The sequence below is a fragment of the Oryzias latipes genome, chromosome 1, assembly GCF_002234675.1.
Source record: "Oryzias latipes chromosome 1, ASM223467v1".
Classification (NCBI taxonomy): domain Eukaryota; kingdom Metazoa; phylum Chordata; class Actinopteri; order Beloniformes; family Adrianichthyidae; genus Oryzias; species Oryzias latipes.
In genome coordinates, this window is record NC_019859.2 from 25,635,738 (window position 1) to 25,661,013 (window position 25,276).

General features: G+C 41.8%; 1 protein-coding gene across 1 annotated transcript in view; it reads left to right on the top strand.

The window, feature by feature from the left end:
- LOC110013491 (voltage-dependent T-type calcium channel subunit alpha-1I-like) overlaps positions 1-25,276 on the top strand; it is a 435,381-nt gene that overhangs the window by 120,771 nt on the left and 289,334 nt on the right. The window contains exons 9-10 of the mRNA XM_023954667.1: positions 12,852-13,011; positions 21,459-21,801. Of these exons, the coding sequence (XP_023810435.1) occupies positions 12,852-13,011; positions 21,459-21,801 (503 nt within the window). The remainder of the gene's footprint in view (positions 1-12,851; positions 13,012-21,458; positions 21,802-25,276) is intronic.

Genomic DNA, 25,276 nt, shown 5'->3' on the forward strand with positions numbered 1-25,276 from the left:
ATCCTCATGGGAGGACTAACCCCTGCATGGGCTGTACCACTGGACCATAACTGAAGTGGCTGATATCAAGAAGACCTACCAATGGCTAGAAAACGCTGGCCTACAGGACAGCACTGAAGCACTCATCCTGGAAGCTCGGAACAAGCCCTGAGCAGTCCGAGCACCCCCTGAGCACCCCCTCTGGGGGTGGTTTCTCCTCCAAGCTCGGGTCCTCTACCAGAGGCCTGGCAGCTTGAGGGCCCTGCGCAGTATCTTAGCTGTTCCTAGCACTGCACTTTTCTGGACTGAGAGGTCTGAGGTTTTCCAGGTATCTGTTGTAGCCAATCCTCCAGCTTGGGGGTTACTGCCCCGAGTGCTCCAATTACCACAGGCACCACTGTCACCTTTACTTTCCATGCTTTCTCCAGTTCTTCTCTGAGTCCCTGGTATTTCTCCAGTTTCTGATGTTCCTTCTTCCTGATTTTCCCATCGCTTGGCACTGCCACATCCACCACAACGGCTTTCCTCCGTTCTTTATCCACCACTACAATGTCTGGTTGGTTCGCCATTACCATCCTATCAGTCTGGATCTGGAAGTCCCACAGGATCTTTGCCCTCTCATTCTCTACCACCTTTGGAGGTGTTTCCCATTTTGACCTTGGGGTTTCCAGTTCATATTCTGCACACATGTTCCTGTTTATTATTCCAGCCACTTGGTTGTGGCGCTCCATGTATGCTTTACCTGCCAACATCTTACATCCTGCAGTTATGTGCTGGATTGTTTCAAGCGCCTCTTTGCAAAGCCTACACCTTGGGTCTTGTCTGGTGTGGTAGATCGGAGCCTCTATCGCTCTGGTGCTCAGGGCTTGTTCCTGGGCTGCTTCAGTGCTGTCCTGTAGGCCAGCCCTTTCTAGCCATTGGCAGGACTTCTTGATATCAGCCACTTCAGTTGTCGTCCGGTGGTACATCCCATGCAGGGGTTTGTCCTCCCATGAGGATCTGTCCTCCAGCACTGTATCCTCTGCTCTCCATTGCCTGAGACATTCACTGAGCACACTGTCAGTTGGGGCCTTGAGCTTGATGTATTCACGCATCTTGGATGTTTCATCCTGGATAGTGGCTTCTACGCTCACTATTCCTTGGCCTCCTTCCTTGCGGCTAGCATACAGTCTCAGGGTGCTGGATTTGGGATGGAACCCTCCATGCATGGTGAGGAGCTTTCGTGTTTTAACATCCATGGTCTGTATCTCTTCCTTTGGCAATTTTATTATTACTGCAGGGTATCTGATAACTGGCAGTGCGTAGCTGTTTATTGCCCGGGTCTTATTTTTGCCATTGAGCTGGCTTTTCAGGACTTGCCTTACTCATTGGAGGTAATTAGCTGTTGCAGCTTTCCTTGTTGCCTTCTCCAGGTTGCCATTTGCCTGCAGAATTCCAAGGTACTTGTAAATGTCTTCAATGTCTGCTATTATTCCTTCTGGGAGTGAGACCCTTCCTGTGTGGACTACCTTGCCTCTCTTTGTCACCATCCAGTTGCATTTCTCGAGGCCGAATGACATCCCAATGTCAGTACTGTAGATCCTGGTGATCAGGGATCAGGGAGTCAATGTCACGCTCGCTCTTAGAATATAGCTTGATGTCATCCATCTGGAGGAGGTGACTGATGTTGGCCCCATCTCTGAGTCGGTATCCATAGCCAGTCTTGTTGAGTATTTTGCTGAGGGGGTTCAGACCTATGCAGAACAGCAGTGGGGACAGAGCATCACCTTGGTATATCCCACATTTGATGGACACTTGTGCAAGTGGCTTCCCATTGGCTTCAAGGGTGGTTTTCCACAGCTTCATTGAGTTTCCTATGAAGGCTCTTAGAGTCCTGTTGATGTTGTACAGTTCCAAGCATTCAGTGAAGGCTGGATGGATGATGAAGTTGAAGGTTGGATGGCTGGTGAGATTGTTGGCTGGATGACTGGACCGGTGGGCATTTGCTGCTTCGTCCAACCTCAATGGGGAAAATCAATTTAATAATTTAAATGCAGTTGTCTTGTTATGCATATCATTTTATATCTAAAAATATATTTGCTAAATTTAAACATATCACAATTTTACAACTTGTTTACTTATTTAGATCAGATATACATTTATTCCCCCACATTGGATAGATTTATTGTATTACAATTCCCTATAGAGAATAGAATAATACTATAAAAACTAAAGTTAATCAAATAAAAAGTGACAAATAAAGCAGCACAATGCTGCTGAAAAATGTATCACTATATACTGTCATGACACTCTTAGCATGAGGACCCAGACGCTGGAACCCAGAAGGATTACAGGTAAGTGTTTTTGATGAGAAAAGGATTTATTGTTTCTCCAGGGATGGTTGTGGTATTGTTGGAGGAGGTCCAGACTTGAGGACAGCTGGTGGCGTGGCTGGAGGGCTTAGTGTGGTTTGTGAGCCGTGGAGGCTTCTGGCTTCTTCTGAGCTGCAGAATGGCAGGGCGCGCTGACGTCACTCATGTAGCAGAGAGCAAGGATTAAAACAAGGCTGAGAGCAATGCAAGAGCATGAGAGCAAAACTGAAGACCAGGCTTAGTCACCATAAGGTTGTAACGAACTGGCGCTGAACTGAAGGATGAGGTCTCCTTTTAAACAGCATGGCAGATGAGGTGAGTGAAGTCAACTGGTGGTGATTAGGAGGAGCACGGCTGGCAGAGCTGGAGGGGTAGGAGTCTGACAGGCACCATGACATATACTGTATATCAGATTAGTCAAAAACTATTTAGTTATTTTTTCTACCTCTAGAAATAATGACAAATTTGAATGCACAAATCCTAGGAACAAACTGAGCTGAAATTATAAACATTTTCAGACAGAAATACTTACCATTGATCATAATTTCATATAGGACTTCCATTCGGTCCAGACACTTTCCAGCCTGATCTGTTAATTGCCACCTGGGGTGAATGACGTGTATGCCACGTGGATGTTTTTTTTCCAGGTCTGCTAATAAACACAACAACTTTGTGTCCCAGAGTATTCAACTTTTCCACCTAAAAAGAAAATTGTCATATCATCAGTAATGACTATGTGAAATACAATTTGTTGCTATCTCGTCCGGCCTTCGCAGATTTGGATGGTTCAGGAGGTCCAAAAATGAAATGTGCAGTTGGGAAATGAAAAGACAAGAGTCTGCATGAATTTTCAAAGCTTTTGCAGGTGGAGAAACACGACCCGTTAGGCTCTGAGGCTGTCCGCTCTCTCTGTCCCCAAGGCAACAAGGTTTTTTTATTATTCAGTAAGGGAAGAGGAAAACATGCGAAATATGTCATTAGAATAATGTGTTTTTGTCTAGTCGGCACTGCAGGTGTCGTGTTTCCATAAAAACGCCGGTACAGAAAGAAAACAGAGACCACAAGTCAAAAACAGGCCTACTGGTGACCTCGTCACCTATTATCTGTTACTGAGGGCAGGAATCAAGCATATTTCTGCAATGCAATAAACATGTATATATAGAATTCATTAAATGCATAATAAAAAGAACATAGAAAATGTAATTGACCCCCTGTAATAGATAATAAAAAAACCATAGAAAACATTATGGAACCCCTGTTCACCTTCACGTACCAAAACCGATGCCTCATCCAAAACATGTGCGTTGGTTTTGTTCTTCCTTTGGTTTTGCAACCAAGTCTCCTTCTTGGATTGAAACTTCTCCAGTTTTTTGGCAAGCCTTTGCTTCCTCTCCTGGATTGTTTGTGTTAGCTGCAAAGCTGTGATTGCAGTGGCAACAAAGACATGCAAATTATGCCAAAGTTTTGTTGTCGATCCTTGTGGCATCTTGACCTGTGAATATATATAAAACATATATAGAAAATATGTTTTGAAAAAAAACCCACATAAGTTCAATAGTATTATATAGTATAAATTTGATCGACTTGTCAAACAAACTTACATTTCTGTTCTGAAGTTGGACCACTGGATTTGCATTAATTTCCAGCATAAAAAAACATATAAACAAATAAACTTAATTACATGCTGTTTTTATCAAAGGTGTTGAAATTGGGGCACAGCAGATATTCCATCAATTGTATGTTTGTAACCTATAAGTTTAATCTTCCTGGTGTTTTTCTTTTAATAACATAAACCTACAGATGACTTATTCTTAGCTTTATTACTTCATATTTTATTTTAAATATTCAGTTCCTGCATTGTAGAATACACTCCTTCAAATCAAATTTGATATGACAATAGAAAACATAAAGTCATTGTTAAATGTGGTCAAGTTTAACTTTATTTAGTACCCCTGTTGAATTGAAAATGTACATGAAGTCTTTTAAGTCATGTGTGTGAAATAAACTGCAACTGCTTTACTCTTTACTGTAAAACTATGTATATAATAATCAGAAGTAGAAATTATCTTCAGATATACATTGACTTTATTTTCTATGTTCCACAATTGGTCAAAATGAAAGATGTTCTATTTAATAAAATGATTTGCTTAAAAAAATGATTACATAACAAAGGTGTCTATATAAATTGTAGTGTCCACTTTGAAATTCACAACTAGCTGTAAATTTAAACAACCAAGCACAGGTTTGTGGTACTAGGTTAGGTAGATTTGCTATTGACAATAATTATGTTTACTATGTTTCTCATTACTATGTACTACAAAGATCCCAAAAGTACACAGCATAGATAAACACTAACAGAAACCGCATTTATAGTGAGGTACATGGTGGCAGCAGTGTCAATCAGCAATGGGCATGTTACTTTGTAGTAATTAATCAGTTATTGACTTATTGCCAAAATGGTGCTTACCATTCTAGCATTTCAAAAACATTTTAAAAAGATTTTCTCATTACATTCTTCTCTTTATGTTAAAAGTAGTTGTCGTGTCTTACCCAAGTCTTTGTTTAGGTTCATACCAACAAAGAACTCCTGTTGATAAATGAGCTAGTTTCATTAGCTGCCACCGACCCGGGTGCCGCCAGAACCCGGGCCAGAAATAAGCTGATGTCACTCAACAGTATGACTCCGCCTCCTTATTACAACAATCTAGAGATATTTTGATATTATAAACTAAAATTATAAATTACAAAAGTAATACACTGTCATTAAAGTTAATTGTCACAAAAAAATACTTTTCATGGGGGGAAAAAGTGAGTTCTGCTTGACTGGTGTCCTGTGTGGGTTAGCTGAAATATTATATTAGCTGGGGTCTTAAGAGGTTAAAGAATGGATGGACAAGAACGTCCAGCAGCGTTCAACAGGCACATACAAATCCTTACTTATATTTGCTTGAAACACTACCAGTTTTAACTAAAATTGAATGTACGGATAATCAAAGTTAATGTTTTGATTTCTATACAAATAATATGGTCAAACAAAAGTCACGTGAAATAATTCTGTAAAAAATGTATGTATTTATTATAGCTATAGCAGAACTAATTTGTTAATATTTTAATAATACTTATAACCCTTGTGCTATCCTAGGCACTTTACCATAGGGAGCTGGGTCATCCAGACCCACTAAACAGTGCGCTGAACCTTTTTTCTTCAATGATTTGTGACTGCGTGTGTGGAGGGGTAGTCGCTGTGTTTACTCTGGCTAAGCTGCATTTGATGTGTGTATTGAGGGTAGATACTTTCCTTGAAATAAACACAAGTACAATACTTGCTGTTCTGTTGTAGGGAGAGGAGTGTGTTGGAAAATAATATGGCTTTAATTGCGTGTTTGTGTGTGTACGTCTTGGCAGGTCACTGTGTGGTGTGGCTATTTGACTCTCACCGTGAAAAAATGTGGCTCTTGGTGTCAAACTTGTTCGCCACCCCTGCACTTGACAGTGTGCTGAACCTTTTTCTTCAATAATTTGTGATCTTCACTGGTGTCCATGGATTACATGAAATCTTTTCACCTTTATCCACCTTTGTCATGGTTGGGAGAACACGTCAATGCAAGGGTGGGGTCATCTAAGATAGCACAAGGGTTAGATTGGGCACTGTAAAACTAAACAAACCTAAAACCACTGCAGAGCAGGCTAGAAACACTCAAACTCGAAATACACAGGAAATTAACCTATGGAGCAGCGCAGGAGGAAGGGAATGACAAGACTTAAATACATGCAGACAAACGAGACACAGGTGGAAACACTCAGGACTGATGGGGCAAGGTAAAACTCAAAACAACAACGAAACAGGAAACCCTACAAAATAAAACAGGAAGTGAAACTCAAAACATCACAGAACAAAAAGGAAACAAACCACAAGGGCAAAGAAACAAAAACCGTAACACTTTCGTAATAGATGACGCCGTTTGTTGCCATCTATGTAAGAAAAAAGAAAAAAAAAGGTTTATGCATACCCAGCTTTATCTTACCGGTGTATTTCAGACAATTTCAATAACTTTTTACTTGTTCCCTCACCAGCCTTGCAATACAGCTCATATTTCCTCTGTTTGATGCTCAGATAAAGTCCTTCGATGTTTTTTCAAGGTCACTTAGGAAGGGCATCCGGCGTAAAACATTGCCAAGTTTACCATGCAACTCGTTCGCTGTGGCGACCCCTGATGGGAAAAGCCGAAAGAGTAACAACAACAACTTTGACTAGTTGGTCCTTGTGGGGAGAAAAGTAGGCATAATTAAAATCATTTTAGGAACAAAAGTTGTTTTGACAGTTTGACTTGGGCCAACATTCTATAAAAAGGCATTCACGTGGAAGTTCACTAACATAGATGTCATTAGAACGGAAAAAAAACTATATATAATATAATAATAATAATATATATATAATATAATAATAATAATAATATATATATATATATATATAGTTTTGTTTTTTTTTTTATTCTAAGTTTCTCAGTACCTGCAGTCCAATTTTTAACATCCAACACCCATTGCTGGACAGTGTCTTCTTGTTTCGACAGCTATTTTGTTAGCTGATCAAGATCTGCTGATGCCTCAGAAATCCTTTGCACGGTCTGTCAAAAACATTGCAACGTTGTTGAGCAGTGTTTGAATGCAAGAAGTCCAAGAATCATGGAAAACGGATGTCTATTTTTTACCTTGATGTATCTTTTAGCTAGTGTCTGGTCAAGCTTTTCCACCTTCCGCTTGTTCCATCCAATTGCCTGTATCGTAAGGATGGCTGTGCGTACTTCAAGCACAACATATATTAGCCCAGCAAAACAAAAAAAAGATACATTTTCATGATATACTTACCAGCTTTGGACATGTATTTCGAACATATGGCTGCCCGAGACAGGAAGCTATTCACTTCCTCAACCTCCTCCCCCATTGTTATTCCTGCTCTCTTAGTTTTGTCCTCCCCACTGCAACTGCAACAAATGTGATTCCTGTCTGTTAGTATTCAGTTTAATATCTGGAGTGATAGTGCAAAAGAGGTTGGCAATCATTATTTCACACATACAGGAATGTGCTTTAGCATGCATGACTGAGAGGAAAGGACTCCTGTAGTTTAGGACAGTGGCGCACAACCCTCTGCAGATATGGTCAATATTTGCACACTACATCGGAGCAGAAAAACCCTACATTCTGTGCAGCAAGTTGTTTTTGAAGAAAGAGAGAATATGCAAAAATTTCTCCATGGAACATATTGAGTCCTTTCAACAAGATCCCGTGACAGCACACAGCAATCTCAACACCTTCCACATCCACTTTGCTGGCAGATTTGTGAGAGGACTCTCGTACTGCTACCCACTCGCCTGTGCCACACCTTCCCTTTCCAGGATTCTATTACAGATTACCAAAAATAAATACAAATTTGATTGTTTTATATTAAGCTACATGCAGTATATCATGGTCGTGATGACGAAACAGACCCAGTTGCTGAAACCCGGAAGGAGACTAGGACTTGGTTGTAAGTTTAATTAATATAAAACTTTCAAGGAATAAACGTAGAACACGAGAGACTGGTAGGAAGTTCCAGTGGGGTTTCCAGAAGAGCGTCTGTGGTACAGCGGCGAGAATCCTGTGAGCGTGAGGACGCGCAGTGGCGGATGATCCTGAGCGCAGCAAGGAGGACTGCATGGCTTGGGAAACACGAGACTTAGCTTGAAGCCAGGCATAAGCACCGGAGAGAGTGTAACGGACTGGCGTAGAATGCTGGGATGGATCTCCTTATGAAGGTCTGCTGGTGATGAGGTGATGAGGTGCAGCTGGTTCCAATGAGCAGAGTAGGGAGGAGGGAGGCAGCTGACAGAGGACCCGTGACACAGTATTTTCATTGCGAAAAAAGTAAGGCTTAAAAAGTGGACCTTACATGTCGCACCATGGATATAGTCCACAAGAGGCCACCTCTGTATCTTTTGCCATAAAAACACAGTCAAAAAATCTATCAGGTCTAATGGAAACAAAACACAAGTTAAAATTACATACATATCCATAGAAAGTTCAACATAACCTTGAAAATGTTTACCCAAACCCTGGTTGGCTTCTGAAAGTTTGCGGTTTCCATCCACTGCAACAGCCAACATGGAGGGGGTGCATGCTGGGCACTTAAAGCGATGCACCTGAGACAGCCTCTCAACTTCAAATTTGGCATAGGACCACTCCAGAAAAGATTTCTGCGTGGTGTCGCCACATATTTTTCCACTCTGGTTTAAAAAAAAAGAAAAATAAAAGGGAAAAAAATGAAAGATATTACAGTCGATATAAAACACAGCTGTTGCCTTAATTATGTAACTTACTCGACCAAAGACTTTAGTGCCCTGTTGAAGCTTCCGACAAAAGCATGCCTTGACATTCCTGTTGCAGTAATTTTAAGATCTTCATATGATGTGAACAAATCCAATGTATATAAAGTCTCAAGATGGACTGTGGCTGGCCAATATCCACTTTCAACCAAATCACTAATGCCAACATACCAGGTTTTTTCACAGGAACAGGTTACATTTGGCAGGGATAGGTTGTATCGTCCTTTAAAAGAAACAAATGCCATTGCATTAAAGTATCACTTTGAAAAGACAATTATTTTGAAACAAACAAAGAATACTACCATTCATTCCAATCAGAATCACTTGTTTTCCTGCAGAAACTTCTGTTTGACCAGTAGAGCAGTCACAGCAGGGAAGGCCGACAAGCAAAAAGAATGCTTGTAAAGTAAACAATTCATATTAGATAAAACATTCTAAAATATTATCTGCAAATGTGTTTTATTTTTCAAAAGGAAAATATATCTTTTTTCCTTTAAATATTTTTAACCAACCATTGTGGTTGGTTTCGATTGATTTGATTGACCAATTTAAAAGGCCCATGTGATTTGAATGAGACACAGACAGCCTTTCCCCCATTCTATCCTGATTGGCTTATTTTTTTTTTATTATGTTCCCCCACCCCATCACCAGGGGGTTGGACCACTTAGTCTTGTTCTCTGAATGGTAATGCCCAAATTGTTTCAAAATTTTCGCCCCAGAGTGCTATAAGTTAACAATTTTTCCAAATCTACAATTCCAAAAGCCAGTGCCCTAGAAATAACCCAGAGGTCTGCCAAAACAAGTGTGCGGCGATGCTCACCACATTGGCATGTTTAGATCACAATGCATTGCGTTTGAATGATTTTTTTTATGTAAATAGAATTTTTGAAAAGGATGATGTCCAAATACTTTTTAAAATCCAAGGTACCAAAAAATTCTTTCTATATACTATTCTATTCTGGTTCTTCCTACATTACAAATACAAATCCTGACTTGTACCGCTGTACCTACACCGCCGCGAAAGCCTGATGCCAAAACTTCTGTAGCCATCTTGTCCTTTTACTACTTACTTCCCTTTCCATTCCCTTCCCTTTGTTGTTTCAAAGGTGCAACAAGCAATGTGACCAGGTTTACTCACTTTTGGATGAAACAGGTTTCCGCCGCTGTCCTGTTCTACAACGTTTTGGCAAAGGATTTCCATACTTGTCCTCCTGAATCGACAATGGTCACCGGGCCTGTCCCCGTCGGCTCTGCAGCCGCAGGGTGTTTACATTACAAAATATAGAAATAATTTCATACACAATGTCACTGGTTGTATAAATAAACGTTTATTGATGTATTCTTTTTTTTATTCAAACTTCAATAGAATATAACCCACCTTGAATTCTTCTATAAGAGCGTCAGCGAGAAATAAAGCCGCATTGACTTTGTCCTCTACCGGCTCCATCGTGATTCACGATGCATTTAAAACTCCAAGAGGTTTAAATAGATAGTGGGTGTCACCCAGTTGCGCAACCCGTGGTTAGTTGCGCAAACCGTGGTAAAAAAAACAAGCCTGCTATGTGAAATTGTTTTTTTGTTTAAATTACTCAAATAGCATCTGGCTACACTAACGTTTAATTTGTTTTAACTAAAGATGGATCTGTAAATGTGAAGAACGTATAAAATGTAGCTGTAAAGGTAAAGCACGCGAAGTTTGACTGGTATTTGTATTTTCTATAAAAACATTTAGTAGAACTCATTACAATAAACCTAATCAATGTAGTGTCCATTTTTCGCAGTAGAAGCAATTAAAATGGATCAAAAGTCAAAATGAATAATCAAAGAGCGATTTTCCCCAAAACAAACGTTACGCTGTCAAGACTTATGGGTAGTCACGTGGTCAAGTCCTGTAAATTGTGAAATCAGTTTAGACAACTGTTTTAGTTAGGTATTATGCTCTGGTTTGTGAAATCTAATTGCATTTCTCTTTTGAAGAGCTGTTTTCTAATCAAAAATGAATAACAATTTGACACATTAATAGCCGCAAAGTAACCAGAGCTTCTTTCCAGTTCACCGGTAGCGTCCTTAGCTACCGCCATAGCAACATAAAAACGTTCCGTTGATACTATTTTGTTGAGGGAAATGAATGAATGTACGTTAAAACAAAACTATAGGTATCGAATACAATCGGAAGCTAGATAATGTTGAAAACAACTGTATGTTTCTCGCTAGAAAATGCATCAAAACAAAGTGTTTATAAATCCAAAAATTATAAATTCACATCAAAAATCCAGGCGATGTTTGCTATATTTTGGGTCCTTCCTGCTAGGAAACCTGTCAGTAACGTGACCCGCAGAAATAAACGAGATAAGAATATGTAGGTGTTGTAAAATAAATACCTTTCGCCCTGTGGACAAATGTACGTATAAAAGTTCCTTTTTTACGATTCAGAGTCCGAAAAAAAAAGTTTCACAGAGCAAAAAAAGCAAACTACAAACTACATTTTTATGAATGCTTTCTTAAAGTAAATGGTATATGTCTCGCTAGAAATGTTGTCAAAATAAAGATTAGTCTTCAAAATATCTTGTTTTGTGGGATGTTCCACCGAAAAATGAACGAGCATCCGCCATATTTTTTGTTCACGGCAGGCAAAACGTCACAAGTCACGTGATCCTAAGAAGGCTGATAGAAAATGACCAGGAAAATTAAACGTATTTATCTCACAATGTATGGGCCGTGTTTGTGAAAAAGCTACGTTTGTCCATGTCCATTCAGAGGTAGTAGGATACTGAAAGGAGGAGAAAATAGATACCTGGGGAATGTTAGGTAATAAAGTTACACAGGAAGTAAAACAAAATTGATGGTGAATATTCAGAATTTTAATGTTAAAATAAAAGAGAATCACAAAAGGCTTTTGGAGTAAAACTGGGAAAGCAGAAAGACAGGAGGCTGTGCTTAAATAGTAAGAACAAAGTCTGGTGGTTGGTCTTCTTGGCTCTTCTCTCTTTGTGTGTTGTGTGTGGTGAGGTCAGCTCTTCTTGCAATGGGGCCCCTGGGCATGGGGGACAGGCCCGACGCTGCGGGGGCTAAGGGACGGTTGTTTTATCAATCTACCCTTCTTGCTCATGACCACTAGAGTAATTGAAGGCATTTGGCATTCTGCGATGCACCTTCGGGGTGGAGCTTCTTGGCAATGGTCCCCCTCCCATTGGTTGCTGCACCCTTTATTGCACACACCCTTTACACCACAACAGTATGCACTCCAACACACACACACCTTCCTTCCTTTATTGGAATTGAATAACATATAGTAGTATTTGGATTGAGATTGTGTAATGCATTCCTTATAGTGAAGCATATGAGATTTGTATACCCCGTGTGAACAGCTAATCCAGATTTTCTGTAGAGTTGTTCACGTTGCCGACCCTTTGCTTTCAAAAGCCGAAGGTCAGGAGTAAACCAGGGTGCAGAACTGGAATAAGACACCGAACAGGGTTTTAGTAGAGCATGTGAATCTAAAATTTGAGGAAGTCCAGAGTTATAGAGAGTAACAAGCTTATCAAGAGTGAAAATCGAAAGATTACATCTATTTACAAACTGATCAATAGCAGTGAAGACTCTCTGTTTATGTCCTGAATATTACAAGTTCACTTGAGAATTATGCTGTGGGTTTGCAAAACTCCCCTCAGTCTACACTTGACTAAAGTTGTGTCTTACAACCATGTGAGAAAAATATTTTGGAAGCACTAATAGAGAGCTCATCCTCTTGGGTCTAATTGATGGCTCATCAATCAAAGCAATGTGTCAATATAAGAAGGTTCATACTCAAGTCATGTCAGAACAGTAGTTTTAATTTCATTACTGAATCCATTAGGCTTTGACCAGAGAAACGTGTGGTGAGGAGCACAAAGAGACTATCAGGAACACTGAGTGAACATAGCTTTGCAAATTTCATCTATCACAGCTTATTAATAGAAAGTAACCCCTGTAATAAATGAGGTAACTGTATTTTACTCTTCAAGATTGACTATAAGTACTCAGATTTTTTTAAAATAAAAAATTAAAACATCACAGGTTTGATTCTTGTTCAAAATTATTTAAATAGGTGTACAGTTAGTTGATCAAACTCTGAGGATTAATCTGTGCAGTATCTTGAAGTTCTGTCTGCGTCTCTCTGCAGGCATGCGAATCCTGGTGAACCTGCTGCTCGACACTCTGCCCATGCTGGGTAATGTCCTTCTTCTTTGCTTCTTCGTTTTCTTCATCTTTGGCATCATTGGAGTGCAGCTGTGGGCGGGGCTGCTGAGGAACCGTTGCTACCCGGAGGAAAACTTCACACTGTGAGTCGGATGAAACAATGTCATAATCCAGGATACTCTGTGTCTGTTTACATGAGAGAGTGTTTTATGTTTACATGGTGTCGATTATGTCTTACTCTACTGGAACTACTGCAGTGTGTGTGATGTACCAGTCCAATAACACATCGAAAATGCGCAGATGTTCTAAATACAATGAGGTATCACAGCCAAAAGATGTCATCTGTCCTCTCATCATATTTCAGTGTGAACATCAATTACATAATCAACTCAGTTTACTGGAATCACCATTGAGAGCAATAGGAAGGCTAACTCATGTTAAATGTTACATACTCATGTTACAGTCTCGTAAATGCTAATAAAATTACATTGACCTCAGTGGAAAAAGAAAATTATGCACAAAGCATATATTTTTATCGTCCACTCAATTGTACCACGTAATACTCAGAAGAATCTCAGAAGAATCTGTCAGTCAAGCATACACCAAATGCTTTTACTGATTGGTGAGTTTATAACTTGAATAACTTGCGATAAAGAAAAAATATAATTTAAAAAAAAAAACTTGGCTTCGCAAGACCATGTTAATAAAAGGTTTCAAAGCAAGAAAGGTTATTCTGAAATTCTGACCTATGTAATTAATGAGTAATAGCTGTTTATTTCTCACCCAATTTTCAAACCAAGTTCTTCCAGAAATAAATACATTTCATTCCTCCTCTTTCTAATGTTGTACTCCATAAAACATGCAGCCACTTTACATCGGTGGTTGCTTATTTATTTTGGTGAAATCATCAGAAATTCAGTTACTCTTCTGTTGCCAACTGTCATGACAGCAGCCGCCCCGCCCTCACAGCGGCTAATCATCTCTTATTCACTCCACCTTTTCACCTAGGTATATATTACTCCCACGCATTTCATTACGTACATCATCAACTCAGTTTAACATGGAGCAACATGGACCCAAAGACAGCGCATTGTTGAAGTCTCAGGTAGAGGGAGCTTTTCGTAACCATATGTGGATGGCTGAGTTTACATCTAACCTCTGCACAATACCTAAAAAACTCTCAGCTATAAGTTTCTCACTAACAACTCTTCCAACTATCCCCGTGCAATCAGCAAATGAGCCCAAAATTAATCCTCCAGATATAACATAGGAATAAGATGGGAATCCTGCATCATGTTGAAACTTCCTCTGTCAATATGAAATTATCTTTTCTCTAACGGAGTCCGCGTACCCCTCTGAAAGACTGAAGGTCTCCTATGTTATTTCCTTACTAATAGGTCGAGCAGCTCAATGGGCCACCGGTGAGTGGTGCCGGGAATCAGTTATCTACTCCTCCTACAGACAATTTTCAGAGAAACGCAAGGAGATTTTCAAACCTGTAAAACCCCACTGGGAGGCAGCACGCCAGTTAACGAAGATTTGTCAAGGCAAAGAGACTGTTGATGATTACATCATACGTTTCCATACCATAGCAAGCAATATTGAGGGAAATTATGACACCCTCTATGACATATTTTATGAGGGTCTATCGGATTGTGTTAAGGGTTAGTTAGCAGCACGTGAACTCCCAAGACATAATAATAATTTAATGTCATTTGCAGCTTGTATAGACAGACGCATTCAGGAAGGAGGAAGGGAGAGACATCAAAGATCACGTACACCCAGGTTTTCTCATGAACACCAATCTTGTTTCTGCCCAAAGCCATCTATTTCTTCAGGACCCAACAACAGTTGAGCCTATGCAGTTAGGCTGCACTCGACTTTCCAAGGAAGAAAGAGACCGTCGGTTCCAACAGAATCTCTGCTTCTGTGGTTCCCCAGACCACTGAATAGGGAACTGTACAGTAAAAGGCCTGGCTCCACACGAAAGGAGGAGATGCGTGTGAGCCTTTCCCTGTCTTCCCCCTCCCAACACAATCCAAGAAAGATTGCAAATTTCCATGTCAATATTCAGGTACACTCAGAAACTGTACTTATTGACTCTGGGGCAGACAGTATTTTATGTCCGAAGAAATTGTTAACAAGTGGGGTGTCAACGTCAAAGACATTGATGGACACATTATAACAAACAGTCATCTGGTCACTGAACCAGTGAAAATGCAAATGGACTATCACTTTGAGTTTGTTAGATTTCATGTCCTCTAGAAACTGATATTAATGTAATCCTAGGCCTGTCCTGGTTACAACAACATAATCCACAGGTTGATTGGCGGTCAGGTCGGTTCTTGACCTAGGATGCGGGCTGCTACAGTAACTGTCTTGGCATTATCGAAACAGTCCTCAGATCACAACAAGACCACAGGTGACAAATACCCAAATCTCAAAGAAGATGGGGTCTGAGACCATGTATTGATTACAGAGGGCTCAATGAGATCAGATAACATGCTTTGACATAATCCGAGAAGACATTTTTCTTGGAACCAGGAAGCAGAGTCAGCTTTTCAAGAGTTACAGAACCGCTTTACTTCAGCCCCAGTTCTGATTACACCTGCACCCAGAGGACAATTTATTGTGGAAGTAGACTCTTCTGACACGGATTGTTACCATCCTCTCTCAACGGAGCCAGGACAACAAAGTCCACCCGTGTGCTTTCTATTCCCCCCGCATGTCCAGTGCTGAGAGGAACTATGATGTTGGGGATAGAGAGTTGCTGAATATCAAGGATACCCTGGAGGAGTGTCGTCATTGGTTAAAAGGGTTTGAAACTCCTTTCGTCATGATCACAAGAATCTGGAGTACCTGAGAACAGCCAAGAGAGTTAACTCCCACCAAGCCCGCTGATCCTTGTTTTTTAACCGGTTTATTTCTCACTATCCTATAGACCAGGTTCATTGAAGACAAAGGCTGATGCACAGTTACGAAGGGAGGACTGTCCATCACGGGAGGAGTCTCTAGAACTCATCTTGCCAGTCTCTGCTCGACTAGCGGTTATCAATACTGATATAGAGGAGGAGGTCTGAGTTCAGTATAAATTCAATATAAATTACCACTCTAAAATATTGACTGTAATATTATTTTTATTAACAAAAACTTAGTGTGTCTGCATTATTTTTCTTTCTTTGAGACTTTGTGATAGATTGGTGCCTGTCTTATGACTTTTCACTTGATTACTGGGACCTCCATGACCACAAACAGGGTAGAATAGACAAGGGAACTGCACGGATTGATGGCTTAATATACAGAAAATAGACATGTTGTCACTGGGTTGTTAAAAAATAACTTAGGGAATTGCTGTTTTTTATTTATTATACACTGCACAAAAATAAAGGGAACTCCTCAATGTCACTCCAAGTCAATCATGCTTTTGTGTAATCAAAATGTCCAATTAGGAAGCAACACTGACTGACGAGAAATTTCACATGTTTTTGTACAAGTGGAATAGACAACGGGTGGAAATAATAGGCGATTAGCAAGACACCTCCAATGAAGAAGCGGTTCTACAAGTGGTGACCACAGACAACTGCTCCATCCTTATGTTTTCTGGCTGATGTTTTGGTGACTTTTGAATGCAGGCAGTGTTGTCACTCCAGCAGTCCCATGAGACGGTGTCTACAACCCAAACAAATGGCCCTGGTAGTGCAATTCATCTAGGACAGCACATCAATGCTAGCTGTGGCAAGAAAGTTTGCTGTGTCTGTCAGCTTAGTGTCTGGAGCATGGAGGCACTACCAAGAGACATACCATACCACCGTACATCTGGAGATGGATGTGGAGGAGGTCGTAGGAGGGCAACAACCCTGCATTAGGACAACTACCTCCTCGTTTGTGCAAGGACAAACAGGAGGAGCACTGCCAGAGTGCTGCAAAATGACCCCCAGCATGCTACAATTGTGCACGTCTGCTAAAAAAATGTTAGAAACAAACGCCATGAGGGTGGTATGAGGGGCTAACGTCCACAGGTGGGAGTTGTGCCCACAGCCACCACTACAATGTCTGGTTGGTTCGCCATTACCATCCTATCAGTCTGGATCTGGAAGTCCCAAAGGATCTTTACCCTCTCATTCTCTACCACCTTCGGAGGTGTTTCCCATTTTGACCTTGGGGTTTCCAGTTCATATTCTGCACACCTGTTCCTGTATATTATTCCAGCCACTTGATTGTGGCACTCCATGTATGCTTTACCTGCCAGCATCTTACATCCTGCAGTTATGTGCTAGATTGTTTCAGGCGCTTCTTTGCACAGCCTACGCCTTTGTCTTGTCTGGTGTGGTAGATCTGAGCCTCTATCGCTCTGGTGCTCAGGGCTTGTTCCTGAGCTGCCAGGATGAGCGCTTCAGTGCTGTCCTGTAGGCCAGCCCTTTCTAGCCATTGGTAGGACTTCTTGATATCAGCCACTTCAGTTATGGTCCGGTGGTACATCCCATGCAGGGGTTTGTCCTCCCATGAGGATCTGTCCTCCAGCACTGTATCCTCTGCTCTCCATTGCCTGAGACATTCACTGAGCACACTGTCAGTTGGGGCCTTGAGCTTCATGTATTCACGCATCTTGGATGTTTCATCCTGGATAGTGGCTTCTATGCTCACTAGTCCTCGGCCTCCTTCCTTATGGCTATCATACAGTCTCAGGGTGCTGGATTTGGGATGGAACCCTCCATGCATGGTGAGAATCTTTCGTCTTTTAACATCCTTGGTCTGTATCTCTTCCTTTGGCCATCTTATTATTCCTGCAGGGTATCTGATAACTGGCAGTGCGTAGCTGTTTATTGCCTGGGTCTTATTTTTGCCATTGAGCTGGCTTCTCAGGACTTGCATTACTCGTTGGAGGTATTTAGCTGTTGCAGCTTTCCGTGTTGCCTGCTCCAGGTTGCCATTTGCCTGCATAATTCCAAGGTACTTGTAACTGTCCTCGATGTCTGCTATTGTTCCTTCTGGGAGTGAGACCCCTTCTGTATGGACTACCTTGCCTCTCTTTGTCACCATCTGGCTGCATTTCTCGAGGCCGAATGACATCCCAATGTCAGTACTGTAGATCCTGGTGGTATGGATCAGGGAGTCAATGTCACGCTCGCTCTTAGCATATAGCTTGATGTCATCCATGTAGAGGAGGTGACTGATGTTGGCCCCATTTCTGAGTCGGTATCCATAGCCAGTCTTGTTGATTATTTGGCTGAGGGAGTTCAGACCTATGCAGAACAGCAGTGGGGACAGAGCATCACCTTGGTATATCCCACATTTGATGGACACTTGTGCAAGTGGCTTCCCATTGGCTTCAAGGGTGGTTTTCCACAGCTTCATTGAGTTTCCTATGAAGGCTCTTAGAGTCCTGTTGCTGTTGTACAGCTCCAAGCATTCAGTGATCCATGTGTGTGGCATTGAGTCATAGGCCTTCTTGTAATCAATCCATGCTGTGCACAGGTTGGTATGTCGTGACTTGCAGTCTTGAGCGATTGTTCTGTCGACCAGGAGTTGGTGTTTGGCTCCTCTGGAGTCTCTACCAATGCCCTTCTATGTGTTACTCATGTGCCTATTTATTGGTTGCAATGATGCCTGACATGAGCTTCCATGTTGTGGACAGACAGGTTATTGGCCGGTCGTTGGATGGGACTGCACCCTTTGAGGGATCTTTCTGGATCAGGATCGTTCGCCCTTCTGTTAGCCATTCGGGGTAAGTCCCATCTTTTAGCAGCTGGTTCATTTGTGCTGCCAGGCGCTCGTGGAGTGCGGTAAGCTTCTTTAGCCAGTAGGCATGTATCATGTCAGGGCCCGGTGCTGTCCAGTTCTTCATACCTGAGACTCTTTCTTGGATGTCTGTCACTGTAATGGTTACTGGATACTGTTCAGGGAGGTGTCGGGGTTGCTTAGTGTTCATTGTAGACATGATCTTGTCTCCTATTGAATGGATGCTTCGAAACCCACAATCAAGGCTAACTGCCAAACAACTGGTAGCCCAAACCTCTAACATCCACAAACGGCAACTCCTATCACAACTTGAGATTGAAGCGACACAATACAATACGACGGGAGAGCCAGAACAGCAGGTCAGAGAGGACGCTATACCACACTCCCACCCTGAGCTTGGGTACACAGCCCCAAAAACTACAGATATGCTGAGCGAGGCAGCATCTGACCTGAAAGACAAGATCATGTCTAGAATGAACACTAGGCAACCCCGACACCAGCTACAATGGTTAAGTGATGTACCGCCTGAAAGTCTTCTGGAAACTGTGAATGAAGAATTAAGGGCAATTCCTACCACAACAATCACAGAAACCAATGAACTGGTTTACACTTCAGCAGCAGTGATCCTTGAGATGCTTGGCTACAAGAGCAACCATGGAAGAAAACAGCACCCGCCATGGAAGCAACAGTTAGAGGCCAAAATCAAGGCAACTCGGAAGGATGTGAGTAAGCTGACAGAGGCTCAAAGAGGTACAATGAGAAAGCAAGTACCTACGAGATCCAGCCAGATGCCCATACCCGAAGCACTGGAAACTGCTAAACAAAGGCTCCTAGCCTTGAGCAGCCGCCTAAAGAGGTACACAAGAGACAATGAAGCCAGACGGATAAACAGGCTGTTCTCAACTCAGCCTGCGAAAGTGTACGCTCAGTGGCAGGGTCAAAACAGCTGAGCAGGAAACTGAACAGTGCTGGAAAAACATATGGGAGAAAGAGGCAGCACATAACAGCAATGCCCAGTGGCTGGTCTCTCTGAGAAAAGAACTTAGCAACCTCCCTGAACAGAATCCAGTAACCATCACAGTGGCAGACATCCAAGAAAGAGTCTCAGGTAGGAAGAACTGGACAGCACCGGGGCCTGACATGATACATGCCTACTGGCTAAAGAAACTCACCGCACTCCACGAGCACCTGGCAGCACAAATGAACCAGCTGCTAAGAGATAGGACTCACCCCGAATGGCTAACGAAAGGGTGAACGATCCTAATCCAGAAGGATCCCTCAAAGGGTGCAGTCCCATCCAATTACCGGCCACTAACCTCTCTGTCCACAACATGGAAGCTCAAGTCAGGCATCATTACAACCAATAAATAGGCACATGGATCAAAACATGAGCAACACACAGAAGAGCATTGGCAGATACTCCAGAGGAGCCAAACACCAACTTCTGGTTGACAGAACAGTTGCTCAAGACTGCAGGTCACGACACACCAACCTGTGCTGGGCTGAGCGGCTAACTATCTAACAGAAAGTAACGTCACAGTGAGCTTTGGAGGGAGCACGTTTTTTCTACAAGAGAAGTTAGCAGCAGTGTTGCCAGATTGGGCGGTTTTGGTTCTTAATTTGCGGGTAAAAATGGCTTTGTTTAATTTGATTTAAGGCACTTTTAGGGTCGTTTTTTTTTTTCCCTCATGAAAATATAATAGCGGACTACGTTAGGCAGGGTGGCTGTTGGAGTTATATGTACTGAAGCTCCATGAACGCCAGAGACGCTTAATGGACCGGGCTTTGTCATCTAACCTGTTCTTGAGGGTGTGCAACGCCCCGCCCCACCTCTTAGAATTTGTGTTCTTTAAAGCTTGATACCGGGCCGCTTGTGGGAGGAGCTACCAGTTAAAGTAATAGTCTGATCGCTACATGGAGCTTTGTATGTGTTTATCAATGCATGGTAGACACAGACAATGTGGAGAGATCAGGTTTATTAGTTTGAAGAGTTCTACTTGGTAATCATGTTTCCATGTTTGAGTTCATAAAATAATCCCAGAGAGAGTCTCTGCTTCAACTCCCGCAGTGATAGCTGCATCTTAATCTGACGCCCGTGCTTCCATCTGTGTTGTGTGTTGTGAATTATTGTGTTGTAATTATTGTGTTGTGTTTGTGAGTTATATGTGTTATGAGCTGTGTTGTTCTGTAAGTTAATGTGTTGTGAGTTAATGGGTTGTGAGGTAAGTTTTGTGTTGTGTTGTGAGTTAATGTGTTGCGTGGTAAGTTAATGTGTTGTGTTGTGAGTTAATGTGTTGTGTGGTAAGTTAATGTGTTTTAACCCTTCTGGGCCACCGTAGTCGTTTCCCTGTACACCGAAGAAAATAAGTTTTTCACTCCAGTCAACTTTGCAATTAATTTGTATTAAAATTTCTATTACATTATTGAAAATGGATTTGACTTCTATTACTTCATTTCCCGAACCAGCGGTCAAAGACCTTTTCTCCTTCTGGCTGTCGCATACCTGTCTGAGCTCAGCTCTTTGATCTCAATTTATAATAGACAGCAAAAAATTACAACAGCAAGATGCATGAGATTTGGACCACTTGAACATTTTGCGCTAAGCTCCTTCCAACAGAAGAAGCCTCTCCCTGTTTGTCCAAGAACGCGCGTTCATGGACCTTTGTGACATTCTATTTAGATTTTTTTTTTACAGCTTTAAGTTTTATCATGTGCTTTTTTTGATTTTTTTTCTTACAGCTTTAAGTTTTATCATGTGCTTTTTTTGTTTCTTTTTCTATTTTGCAGATAAATGCACAGTACAAAATCATTCCACTCATACTCTCATCTTGATCTCTTTTTCAACTTACAGCACCACCGGTATCAGCCTTCCTCAGGAATATTACATGCCAGATGAGGATGATGAGCGGCCCTTCATCTGCTCACTGCCCATAGACAACGGTATCATGTCCTGCATGGATGTTCCAGCGCGCCGTGAGGGAGGCAGGGTGTGCTGCCTGGACAAGGACGATGTGCTTTATCGACAGTTACTTGGTCTGAGCCCTGAACCGCTGACCAATGGAAGTGTCAGTTTAGCCGGACTGTGTGTCAACTGGAATCAGTATTACACCAGGTGCCATACTGGAAGCAGGAATCCCCACAAAGACGCCATAAACTTTGATAACATCGCATATGCGTGGATTGTGATCTTTCAGGTTGGTCTTGCATTGCCTACCAACTACAAATTATTTGAATTTTCATATTTTGTCCAAACACTTTCTGAGCTGGGTTTTATGACTCTTATTAAAGGAACCATTTAGTCATGAATATATTAATGTTCCCAGATAAAATATGAGTCATTTGAAAATCTGCAGTACAATTAAAATTGAACTTAATGTATTAGCTAAAATAACAGAGAAAAGCTGTGACTTTGTCAGGTTTTTTTTCTTCAAAAAAAATAATATGAACATAGTCGAAACAAATACCCATTTTCTACTGTAGTTTTGGTAGCATGCTATAAAATGATTTCCACAAAACTTAATATCCCCTCTGACTCTTAAATGCCACAGTGCATTTAAGAGATAAAGCAATCCAAATGTGATAATTGCGGAGGTGTAAAATGTAAAGTTGCAAATAGTCATTCCTGAACTATTAAAACTAATACTATTTAACTTCAAAAACGTTAGTCAAAGTGCCAACTTTATAGTAAACATTTTTGTTGTTTTTTAGGAGATGGTACTCTTTTCCTCTTTAAATTTTTCTTTTTTGCTGCTTTCTGTTTGCATCCCTCCTTTGGATTAATTTATAAATAAGGTAGAAAGGGTCAGAAAAGTTAAAATAAAGTGGTTTTCAAAAACTTATTTTGGCTCAGATTTAAAAGAGTTTCATTATGGACACTCTAGAGTTATCTAGATCACTGTGAATTGTATTTTTAAATTTGCATTTTTCAAGTACTTTTAGTCTTTGAAAAAGAAATAAAATAGAACGAGTGAAATGCAGTTCTCACAGCATTATACTAGTTATAAAACAAACAGAATCTTTTGAAAAAACATGTTCCACGGATGAGGGTTATCTCTGGGTATGGATCCACAATGCTTGTTTGGTCCAAAGGATGTTCCCTGGTTAGGCTGATCATTTTAAATTATACAGAAAACAAATATACTGTATTTTCCACACTAAAAGGCTCACTTTATTAAAAAAAAAAAAAAGTGCTTCTTTTAGTCTGGTGCGCCCTACTGTGTATATGGATTCATTCTGTGTTTTATTACTGATACTAATGCGATTGTTAGAGGTACACTGCGCTCTGTCAAAATGTATGGTATGTTGTTATTGTAAATAGAATAGAATAGAATAGAATGCCTTTATTGTCACTATACACATGTACAATAACATAGTAATAAAATAATTTCACAAGAAAGAAAAATACAATTTACAAAAGTACAATTTACAAAAGTACAAAATGTACAATCCAAATTTTTGATGAGTGGGTTTTTACTTTCCGCAGAGGTAGGTAAAAAATAAAAACTTCTATCCCCATGATAGCAGAGATATATTGCACATGATGAGATAATATTGCACATAATGTGATGGTGTTGACATAATGAGATGCGCATAGTGAGAGAGCAGAAAGAGAGAGAGAGAGGCATGGGTGTGTGGGTGCGTGCGTGTGGAGCTGTCAGTGAGTGCATGTTTGAGTTCAGGATGGTTATGGCTTTGGGGAAAAAACTGTTCTTAAGGCGGTTTGTCCTTGCTCTGATGTACCTGTAGCGCCTTCCCGGGGACAACAGGTCCAACAGTCTAGAGGCAGGGTGGGAACTGTCTTTTATTATCTTTCCAGCTCTGCTAAGACAGCGGGAGGAGTAGATGTCCGATAGTGAGGGGAGGGGGGAGCCGATGATCCTCTGAGCCACTTTGACTACCCTCTGCAGTCTCTCCCTGTCCGCCATGGTGCAGCTGCCGTACCATGTTGCAATGCAGTACGTCAGAAGGCTTTCAATGGATGTACGGTAGATGGTTGTCAGCAGGCTGGGGTCCAGCTTTCTGAGGACCCGCAGAAAGTGGAGTCTCTGCTGGGCCTTATGACCTCTTTGATGTTTTCTGTCCAGGAGATGTTGTTGGAGAATACAACTCCCAGAAACCGGAAGGTGTGGACCCTCTCCACATGTTCTCCGTTGATGTAGAGGGTAGCTGGGTCGGTGTTGTGCCTCCTTAACTCCACAATGATTTCCTTGGTTTTCTTGGTGTTCAGAGCTAGGTTGTTGTCTGAGCACCAAGCTGCCAGCTTCAGGACCTCCTCCCTGTAGGCTGCCTCGTCTCCCTTTGAAATGAGTCCGACGACTGTGGTGTCATCAGCAAACGTCACGAAGAGGTTGCTGTCGTGCTGCAGACTGCAGTCGTGGGTGTAGAGGCAGTATAGGAGTGGGCTCAGCACACAACCCTGTGGGGAGCCAGTGCTCAGTGTGCGTGTGGAGGAGAGGTGGGGGCCCAGCCTCACAGCCTGGGGCCGGTCAGTGAGGAAGTCCTTTATCCAGGCGCATGTGAGGGGGGGCAGCCCTAAAGTGTCCAGTTTTCTGATCAATATGTCCGGGATGATTGTATTGAAGGCAGAGCTATAGTCCGCAAAGAGCATCCGGACATAGCTCTGCTGCTCCTCCAGGTGGCTCAGCGCTGCATGCATGGCTAAGGCGATGGCATCCTCTGTAGACCGGTTTGTGCGCTATGCAAACCGGTGGGGGTCGAGGTCTGGGGGGAGGGTGATCATTGATATGCTGGAGGACCAGTCTCTCAAAGCACTTCATGATAACTGGAGTGAGCGCCACCGGACGGTAGTCGTTGGGGCTGGAGATGGGAGATTTCTTCGGCACTGGGATGATAGTTGCAGACTTCAGGCAGGAAGGTATCACTGCCTGGGCTAGGGAGAAGTTGAAGATCTCTTTAAAGATAGGTGCGAGCTGAGGAACACATGCTCTAAGCACTTTGCCAGGAACTCCATCTGGGCCAGCTGCATTTCTGGGGTTCACTGCTAGGAGCGCCTTCCTGACGTTGTCCTCAGTCACAGTGAGTGGCGTGATTGGAGAGGTGGAGCTGGTGGAGCTGGATGGGATTGGGGGTGGGGCTGGAGCGGCAGAGTTCTGTTGTTTTGGAGCTTAAAAGCGTGCAAAGAAGTTGTTCAGCTCCTCTGCTAGCGTTGCATTCAGATGGTCTGTAGATACATGACAGCCCCTGTGGTTGGTGATGTCATGCATGCCCTGACTGTGTTTTTCAAGTGATACAATCAAGGTTGGCAGTTAGCATAGTCACAGTGATGTCTGCTTTAGAAGTATCAGTATGTTTTTAGTTTTTTTATTGTTAGCAAAGTTGAAAGTTACAGGTTTTGTGAATAAGCTAATCCGGCTGATGCGTAGTGGAATCAGACTGGGGCTGGGAGTTAGCGTAGTCACAGTAGCCTAGCGATTATTTTAGTGGTATCAGTCTGTTGTCTTTATGTGTTGCAAACAAGGCTGGGAGTTTGGGGTAATGTGAATATGCTTACTTGGCTACTACTTCAAATGTAACTAACATGTAGGAAACAAGTTCTACGGTTGTGAAACCAGTTAATTAAGTCTGACTGACTTCTATCTCTGACTCTTTTGTCCCACTTATAGCTTTATAGTTTCATGCGCCTTTTTCATGACACAAGTTCAAAAATAG